This window comes from Protopterus annectens, chromosome 1.part1 (genome assembly GCF_019279795.1).
Source record: "Protopterus annectens isolate FY-2018-M chromosome 1.part1, PAN1.0, whole genome shotgun sequence".
In the NCBI taxonomy this organism is placed as follows: domain Eukaryota; kingdom Metazoa; phylum Chordata; order Ceratodontiformes; family Protopteridae; genus Protopterus; species Protopterus annectens.
In genome coordinates this window covers 920,903,882-920,921,433 of record NC_056726.1, presented here as the reverse complement: position 1 = coordinate 920,921,433, position 17,552 = coordinate 920,903,882, and the positions used below count along the sequence as shown (strand labels likewise).

Genomic DNA, 17,552 nt, shown 5'->3' with positions numbered 1-17,552 from the left:
TTCAGCACACTTTTGGGTGTTTTCTTTGAGTGCATACATAACTGAAAAATGCCTTATGGTTATCCTTAGCTTGGGAGGCTATTTTTGCCTCAAAGTTGGCTTTGGCGGACTTGATTAGTCTGAAGCTGCTTGCTGAGACTGATGAGGGAGTATTTTGTCTTTTGGGTATAGTCCTTCCAGGTTTTGGATGGGATTTTCTTTCTTTTGTTGTATAACCTATCTATACTGGATGTCCACCAAGGGGGCTTATTTTTGGGGTTTGTCCTAAGTTTATTTTGGTTTGGTACTGCTTTTTCTGTGCAGCTATTCACATGCTTGTACTGGGTTTCTATAAACACATCTGCAGAGGCCACCATGTTCTCTGAGTTTGGTGGGGCTTGGAATTTAGCTATGCCATTGCTTAGTATGAGATAGTTAACCATGGAATGTTCTTAAAGTTCTTAAAGGTTTTGGAGTTTGGTGAGTTCAGTCTTTATATTTATTTCAACAGTGACCACGTAGTGATCTGATCTGACCAGTGAGGGCATTACACAAGGGGAGTGCAATATTCCCTCATATTTGTGAGTACCAAATCCAGGATATTTGCATCCCTAGTAGATGTGCAGGCTAGCTGTTCCAGGTTGTTTTCATTAACAAAATCCAGGCTTCTTTGAGCCTGCATGTTAGTGGTTGTGTATGTATCCCAGTTTATGGTGGGGTAGTTGAAATCACCCATAAATATGGTGTTGGGCTGAACTGTGACTATAGTAAACTCAGTTATGTGGTATGGCTGTCCTGGGTCATAGACAGAGACGTGTAGCTAGCAAGGATATGGTGTTGTACTTTACCTATGGTTAGTTGGACATGGAGTAGCTCAAACATGTCATTTTGTTTCAGCAATCCTGAGGTGTGCTTACTTTTTATGTAGATTGATATACCTCCACCTCTTGCCCCTTCTTATACGGTAACTGGTCTACATGTGTGGAAGGCATTATTCCTTTGTACTGACCATGTCTCAGTAACTGTATAGATGTCAACACTTTCCAGGGAGTGGAGCTTCTTGTTGAGACTCCTAGCATTAAGTAGTAACACCGTTAGTTTATCTTGAGTAGACCTAATTATGTTGGAATGTTTATCAGATTGGCATTGCCTAAAACATGTTTTATATGCGTAGATAATGCTTTAGACAATATCGGAAAGCCTAGTGGAGACAGGTGCAGATCATCCCTGGCAAAGCAGCGTGGCTTATCAATCATGTCCTCCCAAGCTGACAAACATTGAACCTCCTGAGACTAAGCCATTTGTTAAAGTCAGTCATTTTCTGTTTACATTGTAGTATCATTCTTGGAGAAAGTAGAATGCTGCTCAATGCTAAGCTCGTACCTGTCTGGGACATATAATGTGAAAGTTCTATCATGTCTTTCATATAGTCCAAAGAGGTATATCTCAGTCATCAACGCCCACATGGACTATGACTAAGTAATACTAATACTTGTAGTTCAGTGTCCTGAGTGCATATTAGATCTGGCAGATCCTTGGCCCTAATAGGCAACTAAAAGTGGCTGTCTCCTTGCTCAGCCTGGTGAGGGGGGCATCAGCGTGTCTCACAACAGTGTCTCCAGTGACCAATATATTGGGTCGTGTGGCAGTTTGCCTTAAGGGCTTATAGGTTGAGACATTGTGAAATGAGATTGAATGTGTCCTGGAGAGTGTTGTATTTGTAGAGTGTTTGAGAGGTTACTGGGAATAGCAGAAGGAGTCCTTTCAGGTTTGGGTGGATTGCATTTAAATGTCTTAGCATATGTAAGTTTATCTGAGTGATACATAGTAGGCATAGTGTGTGTGTAACTGCTAACTTGTTTGAAGATATCAGTGTCTGTATGTGAAAGCTTTGCCTGCAAAGACATAGTGTAATTACATATTTTACGTACTGTGTTCGTCTGCTTAGGAATAAGGTGGTTGTCAATAAACATGAGACAATTGCTATATTGCCTCAGAATTGTGATTTCCACCAGGCTGGCTATAGAGACAGTAGGGAAGTGCACATGCAATGGCTGTAGATCCTGTTTTTTGTGATCGATGATGGGTGGTGCAATCAGGCATTTGGAGTTGTTGGGCTGGGAGGAGAGTTTAAGGATTGATCTAAAACAACACTGTTGGTGTAATGCTTCTCAGTGGGAAAACTAGTTGCTCTACACTCAGCTAGATACTTGAGAAAATAGCAGAGGAAGTTCTATATGGAAAATGACAACTCTAGGTTCATAGGTTCATAGGTTGGTACTAGGCTATCAGCCCTAAGGCCTATACAAGCCTAGCCATGACAATTCCCTGGCTATTTCTTCCCACACTATTTACTTCCCTGGACCCCTGTCTAGCAGGGCATCTGATGTGATCCCCGGGGTGAATTTCCTTTCTCCCATCCAATTGTTAAGGTTCCTTTTGAAGAGGGCCAAAGAGGCACTCTGCTTGACATGTATGGGCAATCTATTCCAGAGTCTGGGGAGTCTCTGGGTCAGGAACCTATCCCTCCATCATGTTTTGTTTATTGTGATTACAAGATTTATATCCCTGGAGCGTGTGGCTCTGAGGGATTGGGATTTCTTTAAGTGTAGCATGTCCAACAGCTCTTCTGTACAGGCTATTGCAGACCACTGCTGCACAGCTCAGCACAGGTTATGGGAGACATGTTAGAGATTAATCCAATCAGTAAACAGTAAGAATGTAGTATAAGTGTATATATAAGGCTCTGATCCTGCAGCAATGCACAACTGTCTCACTATTGTGAGTGATACTGTAAGACTAAGGTTCCCAGACAAAGTAAAATGCAAACAGAAAAATGCAGTAGAAATGTAATAAATGAGGCTGAGATCCTGAAGCAAGTCACAATTTTCTCACTATTGTGAGTGATACTACAAGACAAGACTAAGGTCCCTAGACCAAGTATAATGCAAGCAGAAATGTGCAGTAGAAATGTAGTAAATAAGGCTCAGATCCAGTAGCGATTCACAATTCTCTCATTATTGTGCGTTATACTACAAGACTTAGACCCCCAGACTCGCACCTCTCCCACTACTGTGAGGAATACAGCAGGACTAAAGTCCCAGCCCTAGTTAAAAATATGAACAGTTGACTTTTGGTTAAAACAAGGAAAAATGTAGAACAGTACAAAACACAATTTAGATTAACACTCTATGTATTGAAGTGCACACTAATATGAAACAGAAGCTAACTAAGCTTTATGTCTCTAATGGGGCGATTTATCCCTGGCTTACAAGACATCCAGAAACCCACACTTATGAATCTCCTGCATATTCATAAGTCAAAGAGTACCAGACTAAACAGAACAGTTGGAGAGACAGATATGTGTCACAGAAATTGCCCCTCCTATGGAACAGGAGTCCCATTTATATGAAGCTGAGTTTGTCTATCACCCAGTTTAAGCACAACCTAGATAAGTAGATGGAATATGTAATTTACACCAGGCCTGGCACCCATGTCCCTTATGGATGGAGGTAGCTTATAAATGCCTAACCCTCAATGTCCTGTTTGGATGCAGGACATCATTATTCTTTCAGGAAAACTTGGCTAGGTTTAGAAAGGACCCCCCCCGGTCATTAGCCTAGTAACAGTCTTTGAATCTATGACTCCATGGGAGTGCCTTATAGTTTAAGCTATCAGTGTCCAGTAGAAATAGCACTGGGAGGGCTTGCAATCTCTAATTTACAGTAGGGCTGAGCAGCTAAAAGGCTACAAGTTTAAAAGCACAATAAGAATTGAGTTGGTGGGTGGAAATAAAACAAAATTCTATGCAGTCATACAGCAATTTTAAACTTAGAGCTCTTCTAGCCAGATAGGAATGTAGGTGGATACCTTAAATAAGAAAACTGTTTCTTAGCTCCTCCCACTAATTAGCTAGATCTAATTCCTATTCAGTCAATGAATGGAAAAGGAATGTTTCTTAACTGACCCTAGTAAACAACTTTTAAGACCTCAAAAAAATGTTTGTAGTAAAACAAATTTTAAAATGCAACAAACTGTAATATAATAAAAACAAAATAAAAAAATAATGGAAATATCCAAATCTTAAATGTAGAAAATCTAAAAATCAATGCAGTCAAACAGCAGTTTTAAACTCAGAGCTCTTGTAGCAGCAGCAGACTCTAAATGGTGCCTATGAGGGGAACTGTTGAGTAGACCAACCTCTTTAGGTATCAGCTGTGGTGTGCAGTATCATCTAGCTAGTAGAATATGGATCTGTGTGCCATGTCAGGGCTAGCCACTCAAAGTTCAAAAATTGGCTTTAGATGATTTGGTCTCATTGACTAATGTTGCAAAACACTGTATTGGGTTCTGACCTATGCCAGGAACCGATGACAACAGTTGGAGGTGTCTATTTGCATCTTTTAGCCAGTGCATGCCCACAATAAAGCCCAGCAGCCTTGGGTCAATAAGCTAATGGTTGTATAATGTCCTATTTCCCAGTCTAGAATAGCTGTGTTGAGTAAAAGCTAGACTTAAAACCAATTAACCTGCCAAATATGAAGTAAGGATTGCTTTACAGAATATAGGTCATTGGCAGGATGCCGCTTGGAAGTGGATGACATAACAGTAAGGCAGCGTCTATACAATCTCTTTATCCAGGAAGCAAGTTGGAAGAGTAGGGAAGCAAAGCCACTTGGCTTGGGATCCAGACAAACTCACACCTAGTGAAATAGCTGGCCTAGAACATAAATGGCTGGCGTGGTCAGAGAAGGCTCTTAGTGTCAACAGACACTAAGTTGAAGACCTAGAAGATGACTGAAAAGAAAGCAAAAACACAAGAGTTCAAGGATATACTCAGGGTTTTAGCACCTCAGGAAGAAGAAGAAATAGAGATTAAGCAAAATGGCAGTGTCTCAAAACAGTGTGTGTAAAGACTATAGAAAAGATATGCAGCAGAGCCAGGTATGGAAATAAGGTATGTAAGGAAAGCTGGTGGGGAATGCAGAAGTCAGGAAAATTATCAAAAGAAAGTAGTTCAGGAAAAAAGTGGTAGATAAAAAAAGACCTGGCTAAGAAAGAACAGGATGGCTAACAAAGAGGCTGAGAAAGCATTTTCTATAGCAAAGAGCAAAGGATCAGAGGCACTATACCAGCTTCTAAAAGTGACTCAGCAAATGGTACAAAAAGCTCTATCAGGTTACAAGGCAAAGACATAAAGAAGGTAGTCATCACACACCAGTCATAAGGGATGCTAGCAACGACCTGCTCACCAGTCCACAGGACATCAAAGGCAGAAGGAAGGTGTACTTGCAGCAGCTTCTGAGTAAAGAAAATCCCACAGAAGATATACTTCCCCAGATATAGCCTACAGTGAAAGAGGAAGAGGAGCCGTCCCTAGCTGAAGTAGAATAGCACTAAGGAAAATGTAGTCAGAGGAATTTTACACTACTGTTCATTAACCGACACAACTCTGTTGTAAAGGAAAAACATTTGTTTTCAATTTTATGCAGGTATGTTATGAGTGCATTTTGCTACATTTATGCATAGCTACTTTAGAATCTTGATGCAGAATCATAGACAAAGAAGGCTTGGGCAGACCAAAGCAGATGCAGGAGCAAAAGTGACAATTTCTGCAGTGTATTTTAATTTATGAACTTGCATAACGTTTATTCATGTAACTCAGAAAGACTGGCCTCTTAGCAAAGACATGAATTCACTTTTGAAAAGATCAGTTTTTGTTTTATTTTCTTATTCATTTTTGGCTGCACAGCGAACCATCAGCTACTCCCAAGACCTCTCTTCACCCACTAACTGAACTGAACCTGATTAGCCTCCACCAGTCAGAATCTGCCCCATGTTTGGGGGCAGTGAGGAGACTCTGGGGCAGCATCACACTGCTGCCAAGAAGTGTTTCCTTCCTACTTCTCATCCCCTGCCCAATCCTGAATACGCTGTTGGTGAGAAGTGCAATAGGCACAATTTCTGCACCACACCTCACTTCTGCAAGCAGTAACTATAGCATAACTCCCCCACTCAGGCAGCACTGTGGTTGTTTCACACATCTTCACCAAAGAAATCAACTATGAAAATATGCCCCAAAATGTGCACCACTCCGGGAATGGGCAAATTTATCCTCCTTGCCTGTTCCAGTAATTGTCTGAGACACTATTTGAGCTCAGGCCACCATTGCTGTTGTCAGGGCCTCATTCCTCTATATCAGTGACACAGGCAGAATTGTTAAAATGTTGCTTCAGCATATGCAGATAAGCTGGTGTGTCAAATTCTAAAAGATATAATGCTGCGTAGCGTTGTCGCCTCACAGTAAGACACTGTCCGGTTCAATTCTCAGCAAGATCGTCTTCTGTGTGGAGACATGTGTGAATGGGCGTACCTTTGTTGAAGTTTGTGCGTAAGGCCTGGCAAGCCGGTATGTAAAAATCAACTGCCAATAATTAGCGAACCGGAGTTCCGCTGAGGCGACCCCTAACCGGGAAAAGCCGAAAGACACAAACATAAATGCGGAATGTACTGCATTTACCTTCTTTGTTAGTCCTGAGTGTTAATGAACTGCAGTAGTATTTCTAAAGGAAAGTTACTTATTGAAGAACAGAACAGAACATAGCAGTAGTTTATTTTCCTCACTATGTGAGTTTTTGGTAGGAGGTTCAAGTGTGTTCCAAAAAAAAAAAAAATATATATATATATATATATATATATATATATATATATATATATATATACATACACAGTCATCCTCAACCACTTTTTCCCATTTTGCACATGGGGTCAGGGTATCACTTCAGCAGTGACAATCATCTCAAGCCAAGGTTTCCACTGCCAGGTGGCTAGTCCTGCCACAGTAGCTCATCCAGACCACTCACTCATGCATACATACATACACACACACACACACACACACACACACACACACACACACACACACACACACACACACACACACACACACACACACCTACTGCATGCTTTTGGAATGTGGGAGGAAACCCATGAGATCATAGTCAAACCGGAGATATATATATATATATATATATCACAAATTAGCCATCCTATTTGTATTCCATATCTCACATCATTACAAGGTAGAGCTACATGTGGTTTCTGCATAACTGATAACCATCTGTATGACTTATATCATCTGGTCATTCATTTAAAGGCTGAATAATGAAATGTATGTCAGGCTTAAGTAACTTTCTATATAATCCTTACCTTGGAATGAAGTACTGTTGCTGTACACTGCTGATTTTTAATTGTGAGGAAATATACTCTGGAAGAAAGTACACTTCCTGTTTTTATAGCTGATGTTAATACATATCTATACTTATTGCTGGAGAGTAGTTTATTACTGCAAGTAATGTGAAAGAGATAAGATATGACTTACAGAAAAGGAGACATGATCAATGGAAAGCATAAACTGGTGGTATGTTTAATATTTTTTGACATTCTTGCACTATGAACCACTACATCAATTTAAGAACACTATAAAGTTTAAAGTCTATACTGCCATAGAATGCTCATTGAGTAAAAGTAAACAAAGCACTAAAACACACATTTGAAATTAAAATAAATCCACCAGAAAAAGATATTTACAGTATCCAGATGCTGTAATTACATCATCATATTAATATAATGGTGCACTGCCAACAGCTGTTTAGATTTAGAAGTTGAGACTTTCACACACTGTACTTTACATTCTGTCACTTGCACATAGATATAATGCAAGCTGTTAAAACTTTACATAAGTAGAATGTCATAAATACAAAACATGTGGGTCACAAAAATGTCCTTCATTTAGGTTGACTGCAGTTGTTTAGCATCATATCTGAGGTACTCTGTATGGCATACAGTGTATGGTTTTGTGAGTATGATTATTGTCATTTTGTTAATTTCTTTGAGTCAATACATGGAGTGCTGAAGACACATGAGAACTACTGCAATGTGAGCATTTTCACGTTGCAGAATATTGTATGATGTATGAAATGGGGAGTCATCCAACCACCATTTCTGAATCCAACACTCCAAAACATATATGCAGACATTTATACACCTGAACAATACAAAATAAAAAAACATGCAAAAGCATATATTTTGTGTGAAGAGCAAAGCACCTCAATCCCCTTGTAGGAGCAGTGTCCTACACCTATACTTAATTGTTCTAATCCAAATGTCACCATCACAGTTGCATTAGTGGCAGTGTGACTGGTGACAATTTTTTTGCATAGTGTATTCCCTATCAAGCAATACCTCATTCAGTAGGCTACCACTGCAGAAGACCATCTTCAGTGAATTATTCTGATTCTCTGTGGAGTTTGTGCTTTTGTGTCTTTAGATCTGAGATCAGCTGTGTAGGGGCATTTAGCTTAATGGATGAGTTGCACTCATCATTACAGTATCTGATCAATTATCCATACACAAATGTCATTGTTCTTTGTGAAATAATAAAGTCATGCTTGTGAGCCACTTACATTTATACCTTGTTAAATGGCAGTGTTCTTAAACTGTTACTTAAAGAAGTTTGATTATCAAATAAATAAAGAACAGATTACAGCTAATGAACTTGACTGACTTATTAATTTGGTCTGTACCACTTCATTTTAAAATGCATATAATTTTACCTCTGACAGATTATTTTTCTTCTTTGCATTAGCTTTGAAGATCCATGTGTCATCTGCAGCCAAATTTGTTCTCGATGAGTTTGGGTGTTTTCACCTGGCACTGCGTGGAGATGTGGAAATGAAGGTATTCAGACCATATTTATAGATAAACTGAAAGATGGGCAAAGATGAACAAAACACTTTATTTAACTATTTAATGTTAGCTTATTTCTTATAGGGAGCAAGTTTTACAATGAAGATCGTGTTACTCTCTACATCATCATGTTATATGTAGAATCCCCATGGGTCTTTTTTTTAAGCCAGCATTAAATGCCGTATTCAGAAATGAGCTTCCAACATACTGCTGTTCACCACTTGTGATGCTTTTTGCAAACAATGGAGGTTTTCTCTGTTTATGGAAGAATATGGATAACTTGGTTAAGAGTTTTGGCCAAACTGTTGTTGAGCTGCATACATATCTTTTCTTTAATTGAAGCACAGCTTTACCAAAATGTTTTCTGTCCCTATAATCCAACACCAAGAGTGTCACATACAGAGAATGCTTTGATTAGGAATAGTCCATTTGTTTATGCATAAACATGTTTCCATTTGATATTTTGTACAATTTCTTGTTTACTTTCTTATTTTTGTCATAGCATTTGAGCTGAATTTATCAGCCATTAGGTTAGCTATATCTTCAGCCTCACTGTAGGTAACATCATTCACAATCAGCTCACTCCATTTCTGCATTGTGCTTGTGAGATTAATAACACAACTAAAATGGCCTTGTGATTATCTTTGGCTTGGGTGGCTATTTTAGCCTTAAACTTGGCTTTGGTGTGTTTTATTAAGCTCCTGAGTTGTATGTTTATTTCATGATGAGGGCTGTATTATTCTGAGAATTACTCTTCTTACTTTTCTTCAAAATGTTCTTCATTTTATTGTAAAGCTTGTTGATATTACAGTTTGACCATGGGGGTTTGTTTCTGGGGTTTGCTATGCATCTTTTTCTGCAAGGTACAGCTGCATCTACACAGCTGTTTACATGCTGGTATAGTGTGGTGGTGTATGTCTCTGTCTATTCGGAGGAGTTAAGTGGCTTTGGTAGAAGTTTGATGCTTGCCTATCTATCATAAATGGGTAGCTGATTTTAGAGAAATTTCTAAACATTCCTTGAGACGAAGGAGTCTCTGGTTTTAATTTTAATTTGAAGAACACAGCTCTATAGTAAAACAGGTGACAAAGATATGCAAGAGATGCTGTAAGATGCCCCTGTGTTAGTAAAGACATGATCCAAGATCTTGTTCCCGCTAGTGGGTACTCTGACTAATTGTTCTAGGGCATCTGCACTGACAAAGTCCAGGATTTTTTTGTGTTTGTGCATTACTGGTAGTGTAGGCTTCCCAGACAATAGTTTGGATCACATATAATGGATAGTTGGTGCAAGATGCCCAATATTAATAAGGACAAAGATCCAAGTTTAATACAGATATCTGAATGTTTGTTCATACATATCCATGTTTATAGCTTTTCCACTTTAAATGCTTGCATATAATGGATTCCATTTTAACCGGATATTGTGATTGTACCAGTGTGAAAGTATTCTGCCAGTGTGATTGTATCAATGAAAATGTATTCTTTTATTCAGTATGCTTTTGTGTAATGTGAACCATTTCAATATGCAACTGTTTATAATTTTCAAATACTGCACTATGAAAGATGACACTTGTGTCTTTCGGCTTATCCCGCTTAGGGGTCCCCACAGCGGAACTCCGGTCCACTAATGTTTGGTAGTGGATTTTTACGTGCCAAGTTACCAGCCCTGATGCACAACCTTCAACGAAGGCGCGCCCATTCACATATGCCTCCACACAGAAGACGCTCTAGCTGAGAATCGAACGGGACAGTGTCTTGCTGTGAGGCGACAATGCTACCGCAGCACCACTATGAAAGATGATGCTAATGTTTAATTTATATGTGCTAAAGTTACAATGTATCCTGTATGACACTGTACCAATAGAGCTTTTCTTCCCATGCCTCAACTTAAAAGGGGTTCTATACCTAGTTGCACTTCCTCAGTCAACAAATGGAATAAAATAAATAAATAAAACTATGGAATGAACTGTCACATTACTGACAGGCAGATTTCAATGTCATGCAAGACTATACAAAGCTAAGAGTGAAAGATGGACAAGTAGCAAAAGTTGGTCCTAAGTCAGATTACAATATAACTCCTCATTTCATTAGAGAAGAGTACAGGGTCTCAAGGGCTAATTATCTGACATTTGTATGTGTCTATGTCTTCTTTTCTTGCAAGTGTTGCTATAAAGTAGAACATAATCCTTATTTTCATAAATGTCAAACCATGTACACATTTTAGTGATGTATTGTCTCCTTACGACTATTCTTTTATTTATTCTTTAGATACAAATATAAGCAAAGAGATTTTGGAAATGGCATAGTGGTTAAAGCATTTACCTCACAACCACAAGGTACAGGCTTTGATCCTTCAGGAGTTGGGGGTTGGCATTATGGCTAAGGAGTTTACCACACAGACACATAGTACCGGGTTTGATTCTTTTATAGGCCCTAGTGGTCACTGGCCTAGCATACACCTATGAACCTGTGATAGAAAATAGCCTGGTCAGAACAAGTCTATCAATATTCCTACCTGTTTAATAACATGAGAATGTATTCATCTTGTGTTGTATCTATTCCATGCAGTACTGACCTCACGTATACTTTCTGGTCATATAATTTCTTCTTTGTTGGTGCTTTCATTTATTCTGTCTGCAGAAAGAACACCTTTTAAGTATTATCTGAGCCATTCATGTTGTATTATGTGTGTTTGTCTTCCTGTCTCTATAATTGAAATGCATGAATTCCCTTGAAGTAGTTTAGTATTTTTGTCATACCATTTCAGTATGTTTAAATTAAGTTTGCACATATTGCTCTTTTACTCTCTGCTTTTACGGTTTCTGTTGCAGACTCGACAGCATTTTTTTTATACTTCTCTGAATTCTTTTTTGATGCTCTTCAAAACACAATTTGTCCATTGCAGTGCGCAATATTTGCGTGGTATCATAGCACCAGCCAATAAATGGTGACTGAGATTTTTTTTTCCATTTTCTGCTGGTAATACTTTGCTCTGTGCTGTCTGAAATCACAACATAGTATCACCCATATTTGCTGATTTTTTTACTTCACTTTGATGCTGTTATAGAGTCTGATATGTCTCACTTATTCACTTCTGCTTCAGAAGTTAAGTTTTATTACTTCTCATCTATTTCATTCAGTTTCTGTCTTGCTTTTCTTCTGTTAATTTAGAATAATTAAAAAACTCTCTGTTTACTTCTGGTATCTCATAAAATGTTTTTTTTTTACACTCTCAACCTGGTGACCTGATTATCAAATGTAATGCATACTAGATAAACACAGACAGGTAGATAGAGCGACAGACAAGTAGGCAGATAAATGCATCTATAATAAGGCAAGTTCTATGCAGCTGGTTTGCAAAGACAGAAACATACTTCATGAGTAAAGGGCAGACATTTCATTCAAAGTAAAGCTGCATTTTAAAAGCTTGGTGCTGTATAAATAATAGGATGTAGTGAGACATCAGGATATGTGTTTTAATATGTAAGGTGATGCTTTCAGGGAAAAGAACAGTATGAAGCTATAAAGGTGACGCAAACATATAGTCCCACGTAGAAAAAGCATAAAGTGTGACAAATTTGCTGTTTGGTAAATGACAAGTCCTATGCAATTAAAATGATTTTTAAATGCTTAAATATAGGATGGTGCTGTAGAAACTGACCAGCTGTAGAAATGGATGAGGACAAATCAGTATGCATCACATACGTAGACCTTGCAAAGGTGTTTGACACCATCCCATACTCAGGTATCATAGATAAACTCTCTAAGCTAAATGTGAATCCCTATGTAACTCATTGGTTAGCAAACTGGCTCACAAACAGACCTCAGAACATCAGGGTTGGCAGCTCTACCTCCTCCATAAGACCTGTCACTAGTGCTTTACCCCGAAATTCAATTATTAGGACAGTCTTGTTTGGTATTTACGTCTTGGGGGTCAAAGCTAATATTAAAGGATTGTGGCTGATAAGGTTTCCAGATCACTGCAATCTACGTGTCATTATAAATTATACAGTGGATACCATTATCCTTCAAGATGGCCTGTTCCAAACAAATAGTTGGGGTCAAAACCATTAACTAAAACTCAGTGCCAAGAACTGTGTAATTGCATCCTTTGGCAGACATAACTCCTCTTGTAACTATCACATTCACAACACACCCCTTCAAACTGATCCAACAGACAGGGATCTGGGAACATATGTCAGTGATGAACTGTCTTTTAATCACCATGTATGCACTGTTATAAGGAAGTCATTTTTCATTGCGCAGTTTATATCTAAAGGTATGGAATCTGGGTTCAGAGATGTAATCATTCCACTGTACTCAGCACTCATTAGGAAGGTCATTGAATATAATGCCCCCTTCAGTATGTACTTGTCCAAAGACCTGTCATAACTGGAATGACCACAATGTCTCCTCAGTATGAAATTCAAGGGCCTAAGTCATAAAAATTATATGGGGTATCTTAAAGCCTTGTAAGTCTTGCCAGTATCATACAGACTACTGAGAGATAATCTCTGCCTTGTATGTAGAGCCTCAACAGACCCTTTCATGTCAGACTTGTTACACATTTGCAAGTCCAGTAGTGGCATAAACACCTGTTCAGGAGACCTCAAGCTCTTCTGCAGCATAAATAGAACACATTGGAGGGGCTAGGTATGTGTCACAGATAATTCCACTTCAATGGATCCACATAAAGCAAAGTACTTCTCTTAACTCTGTTCAAATGTACTTTGGACAAACAGATGGGTAATCACAGATTAACCTCAGTTTAGTACCTTTGTCCTTCATGTGTAGGAGCAACAAGTAAATGTCCCAATATATCCTTGTTCTAACCATCTATGGATTATTTCTGCACAAAATATAAGGAATAAAAATGGCTCCATGTTGAATTTTTGGCACTTATGACTCTGATTTCCAACACACTGAAAAAAATATTGAAAATGCAGGATTAGAGCAAATATCAAACATCACTCTACACCTTTAAATTTGTCTTTTTTCAGAGGCAAGCCCCCCACCCCTGAGACTTATATATACTTACTCTGGGCCGGATTCACGATGGCTTGCACGGAGTCTACGAGTAGAGTAAGACCCCATGCAGCCATCATGTCCGACGAGCGATCCACGAACAGCCTGTAGGGTAATGTAAGAGAGCTCCTAACACGTCACCTACACGGAGAGGGCTGTGATATGCAAATTACCTCACTTGCAGCCGAAAGGCATGCAAATGAGGTAAATTTGTGATCCAGGAAGCAGAAATCTGTCCGAGTAGGAGACGTGTTAGCTGCAGAAATGTACTCAGTTGACAACTGAGTGCCGTTCTGCAAATCGCACATTGGAGCCTTGTCAGCTCCAAATAAAGGTTGCATATGGTTAAGGAAGCATGCCAATGGCCAAATATACGGCCATTGGAAAGTTTCCCTGATGCAAAATTAAAATAAAAATATATTTTTTTTCGCCGATTTCCGATGTTTAAGCATAGCGCAGCGCCGCGCAAACAGGGTGCGCTATAAAAATCATAAAATAAGGCAATAAAAGCCACAAACATAGAATTTATGAAAATTGTCAAATTACAATGTAAGGGAATAGCAGGCTGAAGACAACATGGCCACCGAGTAGGGGTTGCTAAGGGGAGAAGCCCAGTCTAAGACATGTAACCAAGCATTATTAGGCAATCCTATGTAAATGAGTGTTAGGATAGTGAATCGCACTTTTACATAGCAAATGAGCACAGTCAGTGGAGTGTAGGAGTAGGATATGGGGGAGGAACAGAGTATGAGATAGGTGACATCACAAGGGGGGTATGTATGAAAGTAGTGCAGCTCATTGGAGGACAGTGGCATCTGGTAGGTGTCAGTTAGACATCATGGAAAGAGGTGTGTCAACAGGTAGGCCAGGGAAAGCCAAGAAATGGAAAGTGTATACTGTGGATAACATCAAAGTTTCTTGCTGAGCGGGTATGCGCCTGTAAACTTGAGTAAGACAGAGTGCGCACGGGAAAGCGTGAGTGCCTGCGTTTAAGCTGGAGTAAGCATGTATGAGGCTGTTGGAAGACCTGTAAACTTGTTTGCGCTGGTGTGCACGCGTTTTAGCCCGAATAAGCAAGTTTTAGTCTGTCTAAGCATGTATGCACATGTGTGAGCTGCTGTGAGCATGTTTATGCTTGTATGCGCGTCTCTCCCCCTGAGGAAACAGAAAGGAAAAAGAAAGCACAACAAATAGCAGGAAGCTACCAGGTGATACTAGTAGAACTAGCAGGTGAAAACAACCCAAATCAGGCAATTACACAGGCAGAACACTAGCCTAGCCCAGCCCAGCACTTAAAACTCTGCAAACAACAGTGCAGTTTGTCTCTCACAAGAGACACTGAAACACTGGAGTATGCTACTAGAAGTGAAAATTGAAAAAGCTTCACTCAGACAAAAAAATGCTAGGGGCTGCCATTGCTGTTATAAGACGACATATGCAATATGCTGTGGGTGGTGACAATGCAAATGCTGCCAGACAACCCACAGTGAGGAGACGGAGAAGAGTGCACAGGCCCAGGGTCACCTACCAGGGGTTACATGAGCTGGAGATAGTGGAGCGCTATAGAGTGGACAGAGACCTCCTGCAGCAAATTGTTGAGCTGTGCAGACCACGCCTCACACACAGAACCAACAGAGGTGAACCCATCCCAGTGGAAACCAAGGTATGTGTTGGCCTAAGAATACTAGCAACAAGTATCTTTCAGAGACCAACTGGTGATATGATGGGGATATCACAGGCATCAGCATCCAGGGTACTACACCAGTTCCTGGATGCCATGTCAGCACATGTCGGTGATCATGTATATTTCCCCAATTCCCGTGAGGTATTGGCCAGCAATATGCGTCTCTTCCAGGAAATAGCAGAATACCCTGAGGTAGTGAGTGCAATAGACTGCACGCATATACGCATCAAAGCACCAGCCGGTGAGCGGGGTAGGGGCTACATTAACAGCAAGGGCTTCCTCTCCATCAACTGCCAGGTCGTGTGTGATGCCCAGGGCATAATAATGAATGTGTGTGCTGGCTGCCCTGGAAGCTACCATGATTCCCATATCTGGCATCTGATGCAGCTGTACCAGACATTTGCCAATGGGGACATCCCACATGGTCACTTAGTGGGGGATGCTGGCTATGCACTGGAGCTGTGGCTGATGACACCCATCAGAAACACACACACACCTGAACAAGGACGCCATAATGAGGCACACGCACAAACACGAAATGTAATTGAGCATGTGTTTAGGTTGCTCAAGTCACGGTTCTGGTGCCTGGACACATCTGGTGGAGCCTTGCAATACTCACCAACTACATGTACCCAAATTGTCATGATATGTGCTATGCTACATAATATGATCCTGTGAAAACAGCTGCAACAGGACCAGCATAGGCCTGGGCCAAACAGCCCCCCACCAGTGCCAAGGCCATCACAGGCAGAGTGTGACTCGGAGGATGAACAACCTGAGCCTGCCCCAGTAGGCAGAAGGAGGTGTGCCCAGTATGCCTTGGCCTTGGCAAAGAGGCAATGCATAGCACATACACTGGCTCAGTAGGAACCCTGGAAATGATACCTCTCTCTGACTCGCACATATAGTAAAAGGGATGCCTAACTTGACACTACCTGTTTCCGAACATGTATAGGGAGTGCAGTATGTGCATCCGACATAGGCAGCCCTGCAGCACCACCTGAGGCATGATTGCCATGTGTTAAGCAATGTAAGGTGGTGCTAAACAGCATTTACCACCATGTCGTATATGCAAACCTGATGACCTTCAGTAGCATCCTACCCTCACCAAACATGAGGCCACAATATGAAGACAAGATGATCAATTACAACAATTGGCTTAAGTATTGGTGTCAGTGAAAGGGGATTCAATGCCTGTCAGCCTGGGATGAGATGCTCGACAAGACATGATGCTTTGCTAGGGATGGATTTCACCTATCACCTGTGGCCTATTGGACATTGCCAAAGGCTCTTGTCACCCCCATAGTACCTTTTCTAGGTAAGGCTCAAAAGACAAACCCACCTCCATAGGTATCACAAGGGATAAGAAAGTTTAAGTAATGCTACTCCATGCCAGAAGTCTAAACTGCAAGATGCATGCACTCCAAACACTCCTCAGCATGGAGAATGTTGATATCTGTGCAGTAACAGAAACCTGGTTCAAGGCTCCCAAGAGCACCCTAGCATTCACAGGTACACCTCATACCATGCTTTACAGCTGCAAAACATGGAACAAACTACAAAAGGAGGGTGAGTATCAATATTTGTCAAATATACCCACACCCCCAGGTTGGTGGCACAGCCTGAAGCATCAGAGACTACCCATGTGTAACCAACAGTGGGTAAAACTGCCTTCCAGTTCATAGCCTGCTACAGACCACCCTCCTAAACCCAGGAACCACACTTGGCTGACTGGAGAACACATGAAAATATGAAGATCTCCCCAAACACCATTATATTGGGTGGCTTCAACTACCCAAACATACACTGGGAGCATTACCCTAGCTCCAACACCTTAGGCCAAAGGTTCTCAGAATTTATAAACCAAAATGCTATGGAACAACTTGCTACCACTCCCACAAGAGGGGAAAACATACTGGACCTGATCATCACCAACATGGGGACTCTATGCCCAAGACCAGAAGTGTATCCCTCACTGGTACAATCACACCAGATAGTAATCTCACTGGATATTCACATCCCCACCCCAGCCCATGGCCAGAAAACCACAGTGAAAAATGTTCACTAAAGCATATGTCACACACCTCAAAACTGAGGTGGAATCCTTCACAGCC

The 17,552-nt window shown here is 40.5% G+C and overlaps 1 protein-coding gene across 1 annotated transcript in view; it reads left to right on the top strand.

Annotated features, from left to right (window-relative positions):
• Nucleotides 1–17,552, top strand: part of NPR2 (natriuretic peptide receptor 2) — a 2,072,492-nt gene that overhangs the window by 2,023,741 nt on the left and 31,199 nt on the right. The window contains exon 21 of the mRNA XM_044078984.1: nt 8,627–8,718. Within this exon, the coding sequence (XP_043934919.1) occupies nt 8,627–8,718 (92 nt within the window). The remainder of the gene's footprint in view (nt 1–8,626; nt 8,719–17,552) is intronic.